Source organism: Dromaius novaehollandiae, chromosome 7 (assembly GCF_036370855.1).
Source record: "Dromaius novaehollandiae isolate bDroNov1 chromosome 7, bDroNov1.hap1, whole genome shotgun sequence".
NCBI classification, from domain to species: Eukaryota; Metazoa; Chordata; class Aves; order Casuariiformes; family Dromaiidae; genus Dromaius; species Dromaius novaehollandiae.
This window is the reverse complement of record NC_088104.1, coordinates 12176828-12197117: the sequence shown is the minus strand read 5'-3', so window position 1 is coordinate 12197117 and position 20290 is coordinate 12176828. Positions and strand designations below refer to the sequence as shown.

The 20290-nt window shown below is 41.0% G+C and overlaps 1 protein-coding gene across 5 annotated transcripts in view; it reads left to right on the top strand.

The window, feature by feature from the left end:
- The window catches only part of KALRN (kalirin RhoGEF kinase), a 526992-nt gene that overhangs the window by 254978 nt on the left and 251724 nt on the right, over positions 1-20290 (top strand). For all 5 annotated transcript variants that reach the window (XM_064514688.1, XM_064514687.1, XM_064514683.1 and 2 more), the window contains exon 9: positions 2540-2770. In XM_064514688.1, the coding sequence (XP_064370758.1) occupies positions 2540-2770 (231 nt within the window). The remainder of the gene's footprint in view (positions 1-2539; positions 2771-20290) is intronic.

Genomic DNA, 20290 nt, shown 5'->3' with positions numbered 1-20290 from the left:
CTAGGCCCATTAGGGAAAAATCATAACTTGTAACCTCTGGGGCCTCTTAGACAAGAGGAACAAATACCTTTTGGTATAGATAAAAACTAAATCCTTTAGAAGAAAAAGAGTGAGAGAGAATGCAGGAGTGGATTCCTGTCTTTTCCACTCCTCATATAGTAAACCTGGGAGCATGTTGTCCTGTGTCAGCTTTCAGTGAAGCAGGTGCGTATATGCTATTGTGTTTGAAACACACTTTTTGATCTACATTGGTCCTGCTGCTAAGACTTTTACTGTAAAGGTCTTTCTGGCTATATTCACTGACTAGTCTGCTCTGAAAGAGAACTTTTTTTAAGGCAGCTGAATTCAGTCTGGTGTTTTGATCATTTATGATTAGCACACAGAATATTTTACCTGAAGATCTGACCCCAAAATGGGAAAACTGCAAAATTCCACCTCTGGAGAGAGGAAGGCAAAAGACTGACACACAGGGCCTGCACTTGGGAACGGATGTAGGTACAAATAGGCCTGTATTATGGCAAGAAGTTTGCAGGAAAGTTCTGCTGAGTAAAGCATGTCTGTTCTGTTATCTGAACAATCACAAATCTCTTCCTGGTAGACTTCTGAACCTTTGTTTTTATTCTTGGTTCAGCATTCATTTCTAGAGATGTAAATCGGCAGGGACTATACTAAAGGCGTTGTAACACCAGCCCGGGACAGGTTCAGACCAATTGTAAACCCCAAGGGCAGTAACAGGAGCCTATGAGTGAGTTCAGCCAGTGGAAAGTGGGTTTCTGGTTTAATGAGCTGCTCCCAAGTGTGTGCATGGCCTTGGTTTCCTGTTCCCAGTGATTAGGCTGTGCTGATTATCTTCTCACACCTAAAACGGGATGTAGTGTGCCTTGTCGCCTTCTCTGTCTAGGAGCTGCCTCTTCCCTGCCTAGCGGCTGTTGCTACCTCCATAATATTGCCAAGGTTATACCTGTGCCCTAGTGTATCTCCTCTGTATCACCATTAGCCACTGCTGTTGGCTAGTGCAGCCATTCCCTCTGTGACCCCAGCAGGCTTCAGCATGTGCAAATTGCTCCAGCTGGTCTTCAGCAGCAACTGATTTTGAGTATGGAAAGCCATTCCCTAGAGGCTCCCCAGTCATTTCCTAATTTAATTCCAAATTGCCCTGAATATTTAAAAAATTCTCCAGCGATGTGTCCAGCCCAACCTCATAGTCACCTAATAGGATCAGATTTGACTCCCAATTTTGCCAATGTAAATCTCAGAAGTTCTGCTGATTTCTCTGGAATTGCACCAGATATACACTGCTATGGCAGATTGGGATGTGGCATGGCTTGCCAAAAGGCACAGGTTTGGGATTAAAGGTTATTTGCTTAATTTGAACAAGCAATTTATGATACAGAGATAAATGAGATGTGGAGATCCTCGAGACATGTTTTCAGTTTCACTGGTAATGTTCTATATTCACATTGGATGAAAAACATTCAATGAACCATTCTCTAGCAAGGTCTCTGATAGCCTAGAAATAGAAACATTTTTCACAAAATTTGTTGTTTTCGCTGCACTTTGTTTGGGAAGGAAAGGAGGAAAGTGGGCTAGGAAGAGGAGAGAGATTCCAATACTGTCCTCGTTTAACATTTCTGTTGAAAGAGATACTTTAACTTCCAATTTGCAATTGCAACATATTTCACAAAGCCATTTTTAGAGGACAAGTGCATGCAAGCACTTGTTAGTGTTTGTTAGCATCTTGTTTTTTATGGTTCATTTTTCATCTTTCCCCTGCAATATGAAAATGTTCCAGAAAGGTTCCAGAAAAAAAATATAGCATTCTGGTTTTTTTAATGCCCAATACCTTTGCATCCACAAATGTGTTTTGATATGCACAAAAAAGCTTGTATGTGTGCAGATGGCTTTGCATTTGCAAACAAACATTGTAGACCCATTGAAAATGGAGGCTATGGATCCCTCTGATCTATTCCTGGGGAAGAAGAGATACAGTACCATATACCATTTTATTTTTCACTGTCACTGAATGAAATACAGAATCTGAATGTCACACTTCTGAGCGTATATTCATACTTAGTAATCCTACAAAGAAAGGCTTCTCCCTTATCATCCAGGATAGGAATGACTCTGCCATCTGTGGTTTTCTTAAAATGCCACTTCCCCACAAAAATAGACCTGCTATTGCAAATGCCACCTGTCGTATACCAGTAAATGTCGAGACTTTTCAGTGCCTAAGTGTCAGAACATAATATAGTCTAGGGATCTCTGTCTCTACGCAGTCCCAACAGTGCAGTATCCGTGCTCCTGCAGAGTGACACAGCAGGCCCACTAGGAAGCTAAGGAAAGTGATGAATGCATAAGTACAAATCAGGCATGATCAACGGATGTTACAGGACTCTGCTCACAAATCTGCTCACAAATCTTCCTTTTCTACTGAAATAAAGTAAAGACACACAGGAAAAAGAATCAGCTAGACTGTTCTTTGTCAGCTATTGGATGTTTAAGTATCAGCACAGTGAAGTTAACTCATTTCTTCTCTCAGGTGAGCCAGGATGGAAAAGCTTTGCTGGATGTCCTACAGCGTCCCTTGAGCCCTGGGAATTCTGAATCCCTCACCGCTACTGCAAACTACTCCAAGGCTGTCCACCAGGTGTTGGATGTGGTACATGAAGTCCTGCATCACCAGCGGCGCCTAGAGAGCATCTGGCAACACAGAAAGGTCCGGTTACATCAAAGGCTCCAACTCTGCGTTTTCCAGCAGGACGTTCAACAGGTAATAACATTACTAAAGGAGGAAATGAATGGCTCTTTCTTTGGAGCCATTAAATTTGTTTGGTAAGTATCTGTGCTTATCTGTAGGATACTGGCACAACCCAGATTAGACACTCAGCGTTATCTGTGCTAGAAATATGCTAATGTAGTAATGCGCCTTTCACTACCTCTCAGTTTCACACTGGAAGTCATCAGTCAGTCCATAGGTCAGCACAGAAATGTGATGCTACTTTTAGTAGATAGTTTATGGCAAATGAGGAATTAGCTCTAAGTACTCTACTGTGCTTGGGAAAATGATGTTTAATAGAAAAAGAAGGGTTTCGAGTGTAAAAGAAGAGTTTGCTGGCTCAGATCAACAGCACAACCCAATGTGCAGAACCCGCCTCGAAAAAATACAGTTCATACTGTACAAGCTCACCTCTGAGAACTCAGACTGCAGGTAATAACCTTTCTCTTCTGAAGGAATCCATTTGAATACCGCTCCAAGAGCGTAACTCTTAAGACAGTAAGTATGAGATTTCATGCTTGTAGATGCCACATACTCAAGCATGGTCAATGGATGTTACAGGACTCTGCTCACTCAGGATGGTGTGGTTTGCTTAAGGGCCCAGCTAAAGGCCAAAGCAGATGTTGGTAGCAGTATGGTACTTGCTTTAAATGAAGAGGCTGAATGGTCTGATTGTGTTTATGGAGCGTTCTAATGTGCCTGGGGTTCTTTAGGTCATTGCCTTCCTCTCTGTAAAATACCAGATGGACGCTGAGCAGCAAAGCAGTCCCATGCAAAACAGACATGAACCAGCAATGACAGGAGACAGACAACTTGTATGCAATGTGGAAACTTGTGTTCTGCTAGGACCATAGGAGAAGTGCACTGGCACAGACAGAACTGCTGCTGTAGAAATCCTTTGCAAATAAATGTGACCATTTCTTTGACAGACTTGAAAAGTTTGCCATAAGTTTACCTGCTAAGTTTTTCCTATAAAACCACACAAATATTCATGCCATATATATAATTAAAACAGAGACTGAACGTAACAGATGCTTAATTTAAGCAACTTCACTTTCATTATATGTCAGCAAATGTACTGCATAGTAATGAAATTCATAAACCATATATTAAATAGAGGATGTACTTGAAATGGAGTTAGAACACTTTCTGCAAACTACAAACTTTGAAGTATTATACTAACACAATCTTGTGGTTAAAACTTCAGAAATCAAGAGTTATAAATTCTGGTGGTTTTATACTTTCTCCCATTATGGTATGTCAGTTTGATAGGAATCCACACTGACTTGGGTATTCTTCATCCCCTGAGGTGACTTATACTTTTTTTCCAATCCTCTGGTCCAAAAACTTTCTCATTTACATTTTCTGAAATCAGCACGAGTGCTTATGAGGGTCATGCATGAAATCCGTTCATACTTTTACTTCCCACTTATGCAGGGTGATGAGGATCTGTCACTGTTTTCAAAGGGAACTGGTCTTTTGTGTGTACTGAGACTTTTGAAGAGAGAAAAATATAAGCAGTAAGAGTCACGGGAGTACAATTGCTTTAAAGAGCATCACTCTTGGTGTGAGTTCTGTTGGCAGCAGTCTTTCCAAATTTTTCTCTTAATGGGTAGTTATTATCTGGGAAGCAACAACTTAATGATACGCACGTTTCTGCCCCGGCACATGCTTATTGGAGGCATCTCTTTGTCCTGCTTAGAAAGTAGAGAGGAAGAGATGAGTCATTCTGTTCACTAGACATCTGTACTATTCAAGATAAATATCTTGTAACTCATAAATGAAATCATCAGCTAATAGAAATATGAAGTGTAGATTCCATTGGGAGAAGGAAGGTATTTGGGTAAGATTTTTGCAAAATAGTCACCTCTTATATATCTGTCATGCAATTCCTATTATGATTATTTTGTTAAGTGCACATCATTTAGCAGGTGAAGCTGTCTACCGATATGCTGTCACTAAGCATAAGTAACATTTAGCTCTTATCATTTTCTGCCCTGTCACATTTTACTAACCGTTAACTAACAACTTCTATCTCCTGATCTGAATGTAAAAAGGAAAATGTGTGGGAGAACAAATCCTGGTAGGAGAGCCCCAAGTCTTTCAGAGTCTGCTGTCTTCTAGACCAGCACTGACACAGTGTGGTTTCTCTTCAGAAGATGCTTCTCTTTCCTTTCTACCCAGCTCAAAATCTCGCAGATACCATTTTCCCCATCAGGCTGTCCCATGGTTCATCCTCTCCATCTCTTGGCCAGTGCAATAAAAATTGTGGTGGAAGATGATCTCCCAGTTAGAACTTATATTCCCTCACCTTTCTCTTGATGTCAGCTGTTAATTGCTTCAACAGGGTGGTACTATATCATTCTTGTCTTAAAAGCAGATGTAAAAAGGGACCAGCTTTGTTTTCTTGCATGTTTCCAATACAGATTCCAGAATTATTTTGCATCTTTTTAGTCTGCCATGAACTGCATTAATAATAGCTAAGTGTGGTAAAGATACATATCCGAGAAGAGATTTGTATGAATTTTGAGAGGTCAATTATGCCTACTTAACTACTGTAGTAAGTCAATAAAGGGTGATATCTTGCCCTAGGGATCAAATATTTAGGCATGCGATGTCAAGTGTTCATAGGGAGGTCTTCCAAAACTGTGCAGCTCTGTGAAGGTTTCACGTAAAAAAAGCACGTGTCTCTTGTACTGGATTTAAGGGTTAAGCTTTGTTAGCAGAGCTTGTTCACTTCATTCCTGATGTATTCTGCACCATTTGTGAGGCTACAAGATATAGTAGATGTGTTCCTGGCAGGTCAGGACAATGCTCCCAGGTAGTTTCCCACTGTCAAGGAAATCCTTTTGATTCTAATTTGATTACAGTTTGAAGTGGACAAAACCTAAAAGCATCAAAAGTAATGGATTACAAGAAACAAAATAAATTTGTATCCTGAGATAGAAATTTAGACATCCTTACAGTCATGTCATAAATAAAATACAAACTGTGCTGTAGGAAAAATAGGAAGAATAAAAAGGTTTAAATAAACATTGTGGATTGCCAAGTCACAATAGGAACAGAAGTGTTATGCTGTAAAATGGCACTAGATGTAATCACCAGCTACCACCATTAGATATTTTCCAAGATTTTTTACTGTTAAACCTGTACCTTAATACAATGACATCAATTTGTACAAGTGAACTGAGGTAAATAATGGTGTGTCAGGGACAGTAAGTAATGAATATATTGCTTTTCAAAGAAGGAAAGAAAATAAATGGACTGAAATTGCATTTTCAGCCTTCGCAGGAAATGGAGCACTGTTCACACAATAGGGATAGCAGATAAGACAATTTGTGAGCTGTTATGAGACTCTATGCAGACATGTTGCACATACTTTTGGTGTTAAAAGAATTCCTTGTCAGTATATGTATTTAGCATCATTATAAGAAATATTGGTTTGCTGAGCATGTAAATACTTCTTTGGTTCGGTTGTCTTTTAGAAGTTCTCTGTGTTGTTCTAGATAGGGAAGAGCTGTGTTGCTTGATCCCTTAAGAACACAGCTGTGGGAGGTGGTCCTGTGATTCTATTCTGCAAGGGAGAGAAAAATCCTTTGACATTCATACTGGTATATTGTAATTGCTGCAGATAGTTTAATTCATTTTTGGTAGCTTTTCCTTTTTGCCCCTCCCTGTCCTGGGTCTTTCCCCTCTGCAGACTATCCACCAGCAAATTTAACCAATTTCAATTTCCATTGAAAATTGAAATTGTTCTCACGCTGTCTCCAATTTTGGCTACATTTCCCTGCTACTTCCTGATTTACCCTGTCTACCTCTGCATGCCTCTGCCCACTTTAATATGTTCCCTTTGCCCGCATGAGCAGCAACACTGTTAAACAGCAAGGGTAGCATGAGGGTTGTACCATGAGTGGATGTTACTGAGCAGCCTTAGAAATAGCTGAAGTAAGTTTATAACATTGTTCTTTACCCCACGGCCTCCCCCATCACCTTTTTTTCATATGGGCAATAATTTTGTCTGAATTCTCTCACTTCATAAACTAGTTCAAGTGAAGCTCTAAAGCCTGAAGCATACCCATTAAAGTAGAAGGAAAGTGGAGACCCATCAGATGCATTATTAAATGGTCTGTGCAAGCCTTGAACTTGGTGTTTTAAAGCACTTTGGTGGCAGAATTGTCAAACTGCTACTCTTATTCTGCAGTGTGTTTCATCCATCCATGTACACACACACACATACCTCCAACAGCCAGTCTGACACAAACAGCCTTTTTCTCCTCAGATTCCTTTGATTCTCTCAGAGTTCACTGCCAGTGCTGCTTCCTGCTTGTTTCATGTTAGTTGTGATAGTTGCCTGTAAAGGAAGAGCTGGAAGATAGGTGGATGTTGAGGCACTGTCTCTGCTGGTGGAGTTTCTTGGCATACAAAGCCTTGTGTTAGCTGGGATGGCTCTACTTGGCAAAATGGAGTAGGCTCTTCATGCCAGGTGAAGACTAGTGGTGAAGGGTGACATGTCACTCAGTAATAAACACTTATTGGCAGCTGGGTAGGCACTTAGAAAACTAGAAGTGTTGCCATGCCAGCTGTAGTGATGTCTCAAATCCTCCTTGTTATTAAAAAGGTCAAGCTGGACCACTGTCAGGTTCACCTGGATTTCTCTGAATCTGTGAATCTGTGTCCTTTTGGATTCATGCCCAGATCCATTAATGGACATAGCTTTGGTTTCTGTTTATGGTTATCTGCCTCTGGTGATGGATAAAGAGGCCATGTGGCCATGCCGATATCATTACATTTACCAGGTGCCATTGTTGCCAGAGACTGCAAAGTATTGCAGGAGAAAGGCTGTCTCTCTTCATAACCAAGTACTTTAACTTGTAATGTGTCTGGCTTTTTCTGGCCAAGAAAACAGATCATGCCCTGTTGCTGACTTCACTTGTATGGAGAAAAATGTCCTGCCAACATCTATCTGTCTCCATACTCTATCTGAGAACACTGAACACTTCATGTGATGCACGAGATCTATGCAGTCCATTTGCAGAAGAACGCTAGGATATTTGAGGCAGTTCATGATTCATTTAGCTTTCACATAAGATTTTAGAGGATTAGGTCTGTACATCCCCCCACGCATGCATGCATACACTCAGTTGTTTTGATCACAAGGCAATGAAAAGTTCTCCAAAATTCTGTAGTTTTCCATCTTGGTCATAGTTTGTTTCAAAGACAGAAGAAGTTAAGCTATATATCTCCTTTTATGCTTTATTTACAATAGTTGTCTTCACTGGCTCTTGTAAAACAAGAGAGATTTATTTGCAAACAATAACTAAGAAAAAGAACATTACAATCAAGTAAAGATTGTATTTACTAGTGACTTCAGCCACAGCACCCTGCAAAAGTGCATCACATGCTCTGTATGCCATCCAAGCAGATTTAGCTCATAAATAGCTACCACTGACAGATCAGTAATTGAAACATTAAAATTCAAAGCATCCTAGAGAATTTTCACAGCCCCTTTGGTAAATTTATCAAGTAATGAGATACACTTAATGTTTCTCACATGTTTAACTTTTCAAAGTATTACTGCTCTATGCCTTTTTAAGCTGCTTTTTCAGATCTTAAAGTTGCACATGATATGACCACCCCTGTGACCACCCTGAAGACTGAAGTGCTACTTGGTAGTGAGTAGAGGTTCTAACTTGTATTGTCCTAAAAATGAGTGAAAAAAAATCAGGAGTCAGTATTGGTAAAACTGCTTGGCAACCTTCTCCCAGTGGGAAGTAAGAGGAGAGAAAACAATCTTTTTGTTATCCATGGCTGAGAGATCAGTACCTCTGTGTTCACTAACCCTGGCCTTCCAGTAATTGTTAAGGCCTGAGTGTCAACGCCTGGTTTATAATCTGATATATTGCACCACACAGTTCTGATAGATCACAGTGCAGCTTTTCCCTATATAGCTCTAAGGAGCTAACTTAATAAGATGTGTGCATATTCCCAAGCCCACTTTATGTCCCTAACAGCCTGTTACTTAGTACTTGTCTGATGTGAAATAAGCATGCTTTATTATTTATGCAGTAAAGGAGAGTAAATCTGTAGTAAAAGGATTATTTTGTTTGTTTCCATCCCCTCTTTGTCACAGACCATGAAATAAAACATCTTGGCAACTGTTTGTTAAGAGCAATTTGCATTCCATTCCTTTTGTTCCTGCCAAACGAACTGGCACCTTTTCAACCAATGTTAGTGCAAGGTTAGTGCAATGAAGAGATGTGTGGCCCCACTCATCTTCTGAAGAGGACCGACAAGTAACTAACACTGAAACTGATCTGAAAGTATAGCAATGGTACACTTAGGCTGATTAGTATCCTGCAGATATTATGAAACGAATTAACGATCACATGGCCATTTAAATAAGACAAGTGTTGCTGAGTGACTTACTCATTTATTTTGAACTGCCTAAAAGAGAACTGTCATTCCTTAATTTGAATTCACACTGGCATGGGATTATGCAGCAGTTTCAGGTGATAATTTCTTCTGGTTATATATGTGTTCCTGTTGTGGCAGCAGAGAGAGAGAGAGAGGTAGAGTAAGAGCACTCTGTGCTGCTGTACAGTTCTTGTTGCTTCATGACCAGATTGTGCTGGATTTGTAGCACAAGGAAGCCATGCTGGATGAGAGAATATTGCCGACATATTTCTTCAGTTTCTGGTGATTTCAGACAGATGCTTCTGTAGTTCCAGGGCACAACTTCAGCCTGCAATGGTACAGAGCATTTATGGACAGTGTGCTCAGGGTTGTCCTAACTAAAGAGGACAGGGACCTAAAGAGGACAGAGTTGAATGAAATAACATGCATTTTTTCACTTTACCAGTGACTCTGGCATAGGTATCTGTCTGCCTCTTTGAAGGGCCACAGCATAGCTTCCCAAGTGAAGAGTGTAAATACTTGGCACGTTGATATTTGAGCATGCTCAGATAATGGCTGTCAAAAGATCTGGGCTCTGTGTTTCTGCCCAGGCACTCACACTTGCACCTGGTGACTGGTGACCAGTGTCTGCTGTGAGAACATGTCAGAGATGTCTAAGGCTGTCAGCCTAACAAGTTAATTGCTTTAGGTACTCTTATGGGAGAAAGGGAGCTCTGTTCTGAACTTCTGACAATGCTCTTTAAATATAGATCAGTATTATTGTGCCAAATTCTTCACAAAAACTACAGGTTTAAATTATTACATTTTCATTTAATGATATTTGTTCAGGAAATTCCTTAAGGTTCATTGGTTTACAATACTCTGTCCTCTGCATAATTTGATTTAAAGTGTAACTTGAAATTATCTGGCATCAACCTTTCTATCTTTTTTCCTCTATATAGCTATTAATCCAAGCAGACAATTGTTCTTTGTGCTTTTAAAGAGGTACTGGTTAAAAAATAATAATGATCACTTTCTAATTTCCACACAGAGCAGTAGTGCTAGGGATATCAAACTTCAGGGGCCAGCTTCAGTTACTAACTGAAGTTTACTTAGCATTGATGTAAGAGTAGCACGAGAATGCTTTGATGATCTCCACAGCTGTCTTGAGAAATAGGATCTGAAGAAATCTGAACCAGCCAGCTTGATCTCTGAACTTATTGAAGTAAGAAGAGGAACTGAACAAAAAAAATTCTTTGCACCCAAAAAAGTGTTTTTCTTGTTTAGGGCATTGTCTGTCCTTCAAGACCTAGTCCTTTCTGATGGTCTGTCTTGCTGTTTGCTGAACTGGAAACATTTGGTTTCTTGCTGAGAGTTTAGGAACCTCTAAAAGGCCTTTTCAAAGCCCTTGGAAATCCTATTAACTCCTCTAGGTTTTGGATCTATCTTTTAGTGGATGAAGAAGATGTAATTCATTGTATAGAAAAATGGAAAAGCTGATATGAAGACACAGTTAGTTCTCTGTAGGTATAGGCAACTATCCATGGTCTGGATTTATCCTGCCTAACTTTAAGAGTGTAACTGAATCATCCAAGTCAAGAGCTTAATGCATAGTTTCCTTTTATAGTCAATGGAGAGACACTGGCATCTTCAGAAAGTGACTCAGTCTGTCTAAGATTGGAATTGCACCCTGACTATTTCCTTCTCTTACCGTTGACTGTCAAGGGAAGCTATGAGAGGGAAGCTGTGGGAGGGTAGGCTCTTCAGACACATCCTTCAGTTAATTACCTAACGTCGGGTGAGATGCATCAGGATCCAAGAGCCCAGTCCTGCAAGGTGCTCCTCCAGCCATCATGTCAGGTGGTGATCACTCAGTGCCTTTCTGATCCAGGATTTTCTTTGCAGCAAACTTTGAAAGCCAGTCATAGGCAAACTGCTAAAATTTGCTGTTGTTACACTTGAGCAGAATCATCTATATAGCATATCCTTGTTGTCTATTTCTATCCCAGGATTATTTGCATGTCAGCATCCCCAAAAATATGACCTTTAGTTTATTGTTTTTGAAAGGCATCATTGGCGCTCATTGTCATGGCAAAGGAGGAGTAAGAGTCAGGCTTGTCTGTTACTGCTTAGGCCTACAAAAATAGTAGGGCTGCAGTAAAGAAGGAAGAGAAATAAAGTAGACCTTTCTCCAGAAATATATATATTTTTTAAAAGCACTTGCTAGAATGAGTGATTGTCTCTGAAGACAGGGAGAAAAATAAGGTCTTTGAATAAATGTAGTCTGGAATGCCAGAAGGCTTTCTCCTCTGTAACTTTAAGAAGTAACAGTAACAATAGTACTTCTTGCTTATTGTGGTTTCTTTCATCTCAGGATTATGTGTTTTCTGTCAGGGTGATGTTAAGCAACTTGCCAAAGGTCAGTGAAAGCTCCATGACAAGAGGTCTTCATGCAAGGATGTCTGATTCACAAATCCCTGCTCTAAGCCCCCAAAGTCATTGCTACTTTGGTTTTACCCCTTATGAGAAGGTCTTATAGGATATATTGGGACTAAGTAAAAATGAAATAAGGGTCTGTTATGCTAAGAAATAAAGAGTGATATTTTAGGCATTGGTTTAGGAGTCCAAAGTAATCATTCTTTTCTTCTCCATTCTTTTCTCGTGATCTTTCCTCCCAATTATCTCCTCACATGGCCTGCCAGCTTTCTGATGATCCTGCCTGTCGCTCAGAGTTATCAGTCCTCTTTCAGACTGCTTTTGACAGATGGCTAACAAAAGGTATTTTCATTAAAGTGAGAAAAAACTAGCCAGATAACAAAGAGGGTAAGGATAGCTAGTTTTTAAAGTATAACTGTAACAATTTCACTATGTTTTCCTCCATGGAGCAGCTGCTCAGCCAGCTGGTTACTTTCCCCCTCTGGCAGTGAACTGCACTCACAATTTGAGATTATATCTTGCTGGGTAGCAAGGCCCAATTTAGGCTGAGCTGATCTGGCACCATGACCTGTTTTTGCTAGCTGCTAGTCGTTCCCACTAGCTCTCGAACCTCTCTCCAGCAGCTCTGCCTTGGCCCACTCCACTAACTGCTCTCGCGAGCTCTGCCCCTACCCGTGCTCTCTCTGGCTATTCTCCTCTATGTTAGCATCTTCCCTTAGCTGTGCCTTGTCTCAGCAGCTGCCCTGGCTAAGCAGCTTGGCTAATGGGTGTTGGTATTTTTGCCCTTGGAAGAGAGTTTGTGCACTATTTAGAACTGAACACAGGTTTTTAGCCCACAGGAGACTTTTAAGCAACTTCTTTTGTTTCATATTCCTCATAGGAAGCTCTTGCACAAAGTCTCTTGCTTGTTTTCTAAAGTTATAATCTTTGGATTGCGGTTCTGGAAGCTATTGCCTAGGCTGGGGTGACCCCCAGGCACATTTAGACAGAGCTGGTTGGTCCAAACTCCTGTATACTGTTACAGCTATAAACTTTCTTTCATGTTATGCTATGACTCCCTTTTAAAAAAAATGTCCTTCAAATGTAATAACATGAAAAACAAACATATTTCAGGGCTGTCTATTGGTCTTTTACATTTCTCCTGCCTTTGCTCTGCTAGTTCTTTACTTGCTTCTTCTTTCATGCCTTTTGGATTTTTTGGATGGGATGTAGGTAGAGGGAGGGAGAGAATTACTTTTATTTTTGGCTTCAGCCACATACAAAACATTTTGACCTTGAGACAATTTCCTTCCCAAATCAGGATGAAAAGTAAAAAAACAAAACAAAAAAACCTTTTTTTAAAAAAATTCCCCCTCCCTGCAGCAAAAATAACTTTAGAAAAATCAAAATATATTTTGGGGCATTGCTCCCTGCTTGCTTACCTCCCCAGGTTTTCCAACTGCATGAGGTGTCAGGAAACCAGAAAAGCAGGAAGCTCAGGATGAGGGGATGCCATGTTCTGAGGAGCCATGAAGCTAGGAGAGAAAAGTAAGAAAGAAAGAAAGAAAGGATTTTTTCCCAAAAACCTTTTGTTTTGTGAAAACCGAACTTTTCATAAAGGTGCTCTTAGGGGAGGTCCCAACCACTGCTGCCCATGACTCCCACTCCTGGAGTCCTTTAGGTGCCTTTTCTTTCCCCTCCAGAACAGCTCAAGGTTGTTCCTTGCTGAGAGGTCTTTTCATAAGTCTGGTCCTGCCGGCACGTATGTCCTAATTTACTATGACATTCTCTCTACCAGTGCTGGTCTGCCATGGGACTCAGGCCTTAGCATCCATTTCTCTGCCTCCCCACAAACAGCTTCTTGTTGCCATCTGTTCACAGCCTGCTTTGGTCAATCTATAAGGTCATTGGCCTTTCACCTGTCAATACTCCCTCAAGATATATTTCTGCTATGACACGTACAAGAAATCAGCCATACAGTTATGGGTAGGTTCCAGAACAATCTAATTGCCCAGGGCTTTTTATTGCAGCTCTGCCCTGTCTCACACTGGGTGTGTGGCTCAGCATGGAGCCTATGTGCTACATGCAAAGCTGCTCACACACCACTACAACTCGGCTCTTTCCTTATTTACTTACAGTGTTGGGCCGTGACTTCTCCTCTGCTCTGGGATACCACACGTCAGGCAGCTGCTTTTCCTGAGCAGTGACTGACCGACAGCCAGTGCAGGCAGAAGAGATGCTGTGGCAGCCCTACAGCAGGAGTGATGCTGTGGTACCACTGTGAGTCCCTGGGCAGGGCCCCAGTGGCAGAAGAGCCCTGCCAGGAGACCGACCCCCAAACACAGCCTTGTGTGCCATTCCCTGCTCACTAGGCATAGCCTGATACAAAGAGTATCTCGGACTGGGAAGAAAAATGCCTGAGGGGTCAGACTTTATTTAAAAGACTAACAAATAGATCATAGATGGGTGATGCTTGGGAACTGCCACACTGGAGAATAGCCGCTCCTGGCATTCAAGGCACATCTTTCATCCTTGTCCTCCTATTTCTCCTTCTTCCCATTGTTTTCACTTTGATGCTTTGCCTCTGGTCTCAAATCAGGTCAGAGCCCAACTGGAAAAGGGGTGAGTTTTCCTGTGTGCTTATATGATGCTTAGTCCAGAGGGGCCCTAACCCTGGCAGGAGTGTTCGGTGCTACTGCAGCACTGTACCATCCTGTTGAGCTCTTATGTTACTGGTACAAGACTATGTACTGAGGCCCATTTTTCCCAGTTGGGGTATGTTCTGTTACTAAACTCCTCTTTGCTGTGTGCTGTGATTATAAGCCTTGTTAAATCAAGATGATTAAATCATCTGCTCCCAACAGCATCCTAAAGCAGCATGTTATTTAATATTCTGGTCAGTCAGTGGTTTTCTCCATGGTGAAGCAAACAACTCAGCGCAGTGGGGAGTGCCAGTGCTGGGCCTGGAGCATAGCGCTAGCATTTAAGGCCACTTTGTTGTAAAACACATCCTTGCTTTATTAGTCTTTTCTATTTTTTAATTACCTTTTAACATCTCATTTAAACTAGTAACAGTTTAGGTGGATTGATACCATCAAAGTTTAGATGGTACTGTCTTAATTTATGTCCAAATTAGGAGTGCAGTTTCACAGGTTATTGCATTTATAGCAATACCCAGTTCCAGAAGGTGACCCAGAGCATTGAAATTAGGAGCCAAATTAATAGATGCCTGAAGTCAGTTGGTTTCTGTCTGTAGGTTGCTCTTTCCCCACTGAGTGGATGAGGAGTTGTTACCAAAGCTAGGTGCCTACCCTACTCACCATTAATACATCTGCCTACACTGACATAATTATGCTGTAGTTACAGCTGGAGCTGAAAAATCTATAGTAAATGTGTTCAGGGTTTTGTTTTGTTTTGCTTTGTTTCTGAGTGTTTAGTAGCTACCACTGAACAGTCAGTGGCAGCAGTAATAATAATTAAGTCTGACAAAGCATTTTCCATCAGTGGATTTTAATCTGCTGTAGAGGTAAGTATTTCTTTCTGCATTTTACAGACAGGGAAACTGAGGCACTGAAAGAAGCCATCAAGCAGATCAGGGCTTGAACTAAGAATAAGAGTCCTTTTTCCTAAGTCCTTGTCCAGTACTGTATTAGCTTTGTTATATTTCATCTTTTGAAACCTATAGTTACAGGAAACTTAAAACCAATTGCTCTAGTTACATACTTGAGGTTAATGTACTTATCTAAAGAATTCAAATAGCTCCTTCAGTCCCTCCTGTGTACTTGCTGTACATCTTAGGAACCTTTTACACTTTGTACAGTCCCACCTGGGAAAAAAAAGGCAAACACATGCAAGGAAGGTACTACACAAGCTACACAGGACCACAAAAACCAGCACTGAGCAATTAGCAACAATCATAGTTGTCATTAGTAAGCTCTGTTAACACCTTCTGGGTCTAAATCAGTGCTTTTAGTCAAACCTAACTCAGCTGAGTCCTGCTGGTATCTTTACTTACTATCAAGGCTGTGAATACTGCTTTTCTTTGGGTCTGATGCCAGAGCACTCAAATATAGAGTTGCTAGAGCTAGAGTGGACCGCAAGTGCTAGATAACTATCAGATGAAGAAAAAAGCCCATGGTACAATTGGTCACAGCATGCTGTGAGTGCTGTTAACTCAACATACAAGCATGTTAAGTTTCATCTGATGCTGATAGGCATTGTGGATACTATTGGGAGGTCAGATAGGTTGGTCTAACAGTAGTTTCTGACTTGGAAAATCTCTAGGTGAAAACCAGAATTTGTAGAGTGCTCTGTGCTGACTGAGCTCTCTTCAGAGCCTCTCTCCTCTGTGGATCAGCTAGCTTTCTGTCTCTCTTTGGCATGATGCACAGGAGGAGTGGAGCTTCTGGGGCTGTGTCTACACTGTGAGGGTTTGTGATCATCATGAGACCTGTGATTTCTGTGTCTGTGGTGCTGGTTCTTGCTTAGACTCCAGGAATCTCCACTTTCAGGTATAACTGAGCTCAGTTAACGTGCTCATGGGCTGTGCTGATCCCTGCTCCAGCCCATGTGAGGAAGAGCCCAGGGCTGGGCCTGACATTGAGCATGCTCAGGTGTTTCTCTTCCTGAGAGCTCCAGACCACGTGCCTAAGTGGTGGAAACGATAGTAGTAGTGAGAAAAGGGAAGGGAGATTTGTTTGAGTAAATAATCAGGAGCTTTTCAGGCTGCCTTTGCTGCAATACCCACTCTGCCTGGGGCTTTCCTCTTTCTGCCCTCTCAAATTAGGAGAGTCCCACGTTATTCTTTCAGGAAACTCTTACTATGTCCAGGAAAGCAGCCCAGATTGGGGGAACCGCACCTGAGACTGCACTTGAGCCCACGCCTGACTGACCTGGTCCTGTATCCTATAAAATTGGTCTGAAAGGACAAACATGGGACAAGAAATGGAGACCTGGGGAAGGTGTGTTAGCCACTAAGAAAAGCCCCAGGAGGAACAAAATCATTGTTCTAACAGGCATTATGGACAGCACCAACCGAAATCTTCTACTTGCCTCGGGTAAGAAAACACCTCTGCATTTCTGAATATGAACTACCCTTGACAGAAGATTGACAGATCTGATTAGCTGTATTGCTAATTCCCAACACTACAGCTAGGTATCCGATATAATTCCTGAGTACTGAGAAAGAGAGTCACAAACAGCAATACCAGCAGCATAACTGCAAAAGAAAAACTACCCACCAGCCTTGAGAAGCTTTGTGCAGAGCACAGCAGCATCTTTACGTGCTGATGCAGAACACATTTTCTGTGTCTTGCACAGAAGGAACATGCACAAATGTGGTTATTTATAGCTTCTCCACCCACATGCAGCTTTGAAAACTTACTTTATAAGAAGTTCAGCACTTAAAGAATACCACAGTTTCTTTTTAACCTGAAGATTTCCTTTATTTTTTTTTTTTAAGATTCCTTAAAAACAGTATTCTCAGAACATTGGTAACAATTGGGGTATTAAGGAAGAAACATTAGTTCTTCATTTGTCTGTCTATTGTTCTCTTACTTGGAATGTTTTTAAAGAGAGGCAGTGCCAAATTTTATCAAGTAAACCATTTAATCAAGAAAACGAAAGATAAGTGGGATGCAGTTGATGAATGGGAACTTAACAAAAGGAAAGCAGTGCTAAGTTGAAAGAAGTTCTTTCTTAGGGTAAGAAAAGCATATGTATTCCCAGTCTCTTTTGGAGAGCTTGCAGGCTAGATAATAGCATTTAGTGAAGGAGCAGGATAGCAGGTGAGAGCTGAATAAGTTCAGCCAACGCCCAGAGGAAGTGGGCAAGTACTGCTCTCAAAATGCCCAGCTGCCTCTCTGCCAGCTCTGCCAGAGCCCTGAATTCAATGTGCCATTCCCAAGAGAGACACATGGCTAAACCCTACATCTCCCTAATTAGTAGGGCTGGGATCCACTTTTGCTTTATATGAAGTGAAGGAGGATGGTGCCAAAACACATCACATCCTCACTCTTTTCCAAATGCATTTTAGTTTTAAACTGTAAGAATATTGTTATAGATGGGAAGGGCTTGAGAGAAGAACTGTACAAGTACATAAGAGCCATCTGTGGAAAGCAGTGACAAGGCTACTTTTGCCATACATGCCTGTGAAAAGGTAGGGAATTAAACTGGAGCAGCAATGCCTGGGACTCCGCACATCTCTTCACGTCATGAAGTGCAAAGCCACGCTGTCCACAGAAGGGTGACACACGTGGCAGCAGGCAAGGGTATTTGTGGCTAGTGTACATGGCTGCAGTAGTCTGGAAGCTCTGAGAGATGGAAAACGGAAGAGCAATGCTACTTCATGCTAAGGCCTGAAGCAGCAAATCACCAATACTTCTAAGACTCTACTAGAAAAGTTGAGGACAATCTTGTTGGTGCTGAGACCATTGCCATGAGAGATTTTTAGGTTGTCTTCACTTAGTCATACTGTTAACTTTGGAGCACTGTCACAACTAAGTGATTGTGCATACTTTGGAATAGAAACTAAGAAGGAGCAACCGGAGGGAGTTGTTATTCTGTTGTGATTTCCACTGGAGAAGCTGTTGATGAACAAGGGAAGCTGCTGCAGGGACAGCCCTGTCTTGTGCAACTTCTACAGTCCTGCTTCCAGATGGACTTATAAACATAAGGTATCTGGGGAATCTGAAGAAGACTGTGTGCACATATCTTTGCACATTAAGGACTTTTCTGATACCTTTTTCTCTCCTCTGAATTTGTGGTCCCACATGTCTCAATATTTGTATGATTTACTCAGGCGTGTCCACTAATATAAGCTGTGCTAGGCAAGGCTGTCACCAGTTTAAAGAACAGAACATGGATGCTCTGCTTTTGGCAAACTAGTAGTTTTTATTAACCACGGGGGCTAATTTTTTGTTGTTAAAATGAGAAATTGTGCAGAGGTGAAACTTTCACATAATGTCCAGGAAGCTCATAAAAACACCTACAGTCTGATTTCACAGGCATTTCTTTTTTTGGTTCAATGTAGGCAAGAGAATAAAGGAAGGTTTTTTTTAATGTTGTAATTGGCTCTGCATTTAATTCTCCTTGTTAATTTAGTTGCACTGAGCAGAAGCATACTGATAGGTCTGTAAGGTTGCTTTTCCCTCCAAGGGTAAAAGGGACTGCTTGTCTTTCCTTTTTAAAAAGACCTCTTTAATTATGTGGTAGGATTTGGAATGACTACAATTAGAGGGGAAAAAGCAGGGAGTGATTAAAAAATCATACTTAATAGCAGCTGCATTAGTTTGCTGGCTTTTTAAAGAGACACAGGCAGGGCTGAATACATACATACCACGTGGAAGAGTTGTAGTTGAAGGAAAAGGCAAAACAGAAGTGACAGACTTTTGAGTGACTTCAGGGAAAGTTGTCTACTGTGGCATTTTATGAGAGACCTTCCTTGAGAAAAGGTTGACGAAGTATCAAAGATTGTATTTGTTGTCCAACCCCTCAGTCTGCATTAATTGCTAGGTTTGTGATGGTGCCCATTAGCTCTCCAGCCAATATGAAAGATCTCACTCCTGTCTGAGTTGAATTACATACAGAAGAACCTGGTTGGCTGGCCAGGTTATTTTCTGAAGATGACTTAAAGTAATGGACGCATGAACAGATCGAGTTATGGTAAATCAGGATATCCAGATATATCTCCATCAAGTAGGCATTTATGGCACAGCAAATTTGAAGCAGTTTTCTCCTGATTTTAAAGGCCTGCATATCCATGGATTGCCTGCTCACTTCATGTACAGCTGCCATGAGGTTAATTACTATTTATTATATTTTATTTTTTACATGTATTGCAAAAGGTTCCTAGAATCCGCAACCAGATTTCAAACCCAATATTGCTGGAGGCTGTAAAAACTCAAAATAAAAGGCAGTTTTCACTCCGAACACTTACAGTCAAAACAAGCAAGGCTGACAGAGTATGGTTAATGTCATTTTACGAGTGGGAATGGAGGCAGGGAAGTTGAGTCATTTGCTGAATGGCAGTGCTGGGCATTGAACCAAATCACTTGAATTCCAGTCTCGTTTCGATATGAATTCCTGGTTGCTTTTTGCTTATTTCTGAAAAACCTTTATAATTTGACATGATTAGCCAAAAAGAGTGAGCAGAGTAAGGCACTGCAGCACAGACCTGCATTAGGAGAGCTCTATCTGTGTACTAGAAGTGCACTTACCTGCATTAGCCTATGCAGCTTGTAACATGCTGTCATAAGAACTAAATTTGTCCAGAAAGTTGCTAAATGGAAAATAGAAGGTGGTGTTCAAGTGTGTGTCCACAGGCTCAGACTCTGTTAGAAATGTAATTATCCCCTGCCTATTACTTTTTACAAGCATGGGGTCCTGATCCAGGTTTACTGAAGTTAGCAGAAACTTTGCTGCTGATATTGATGGGAGCAAGTTTTAGAGTCAGATATAGATATCTTTGAAATTAAAAAATAATGTCATGGGAGACGAAGATAGTGCCTCTGGATTAAACATAAGGTGTGCTCAAACTTTAGTTCGCTTCTCCAGAAAACTATTTTTAAAAATAATTTTAAATGGGGGTATAGTAAAGTATAACGAAGGAAGAAGTGAAAAAGGAAGGCAGCTCTATGTTTTTATTAGGAGGCAATAACTACAAATGCGACTGGCTGGGTTTTGTTTTGATTTCTATTATAAGCCATT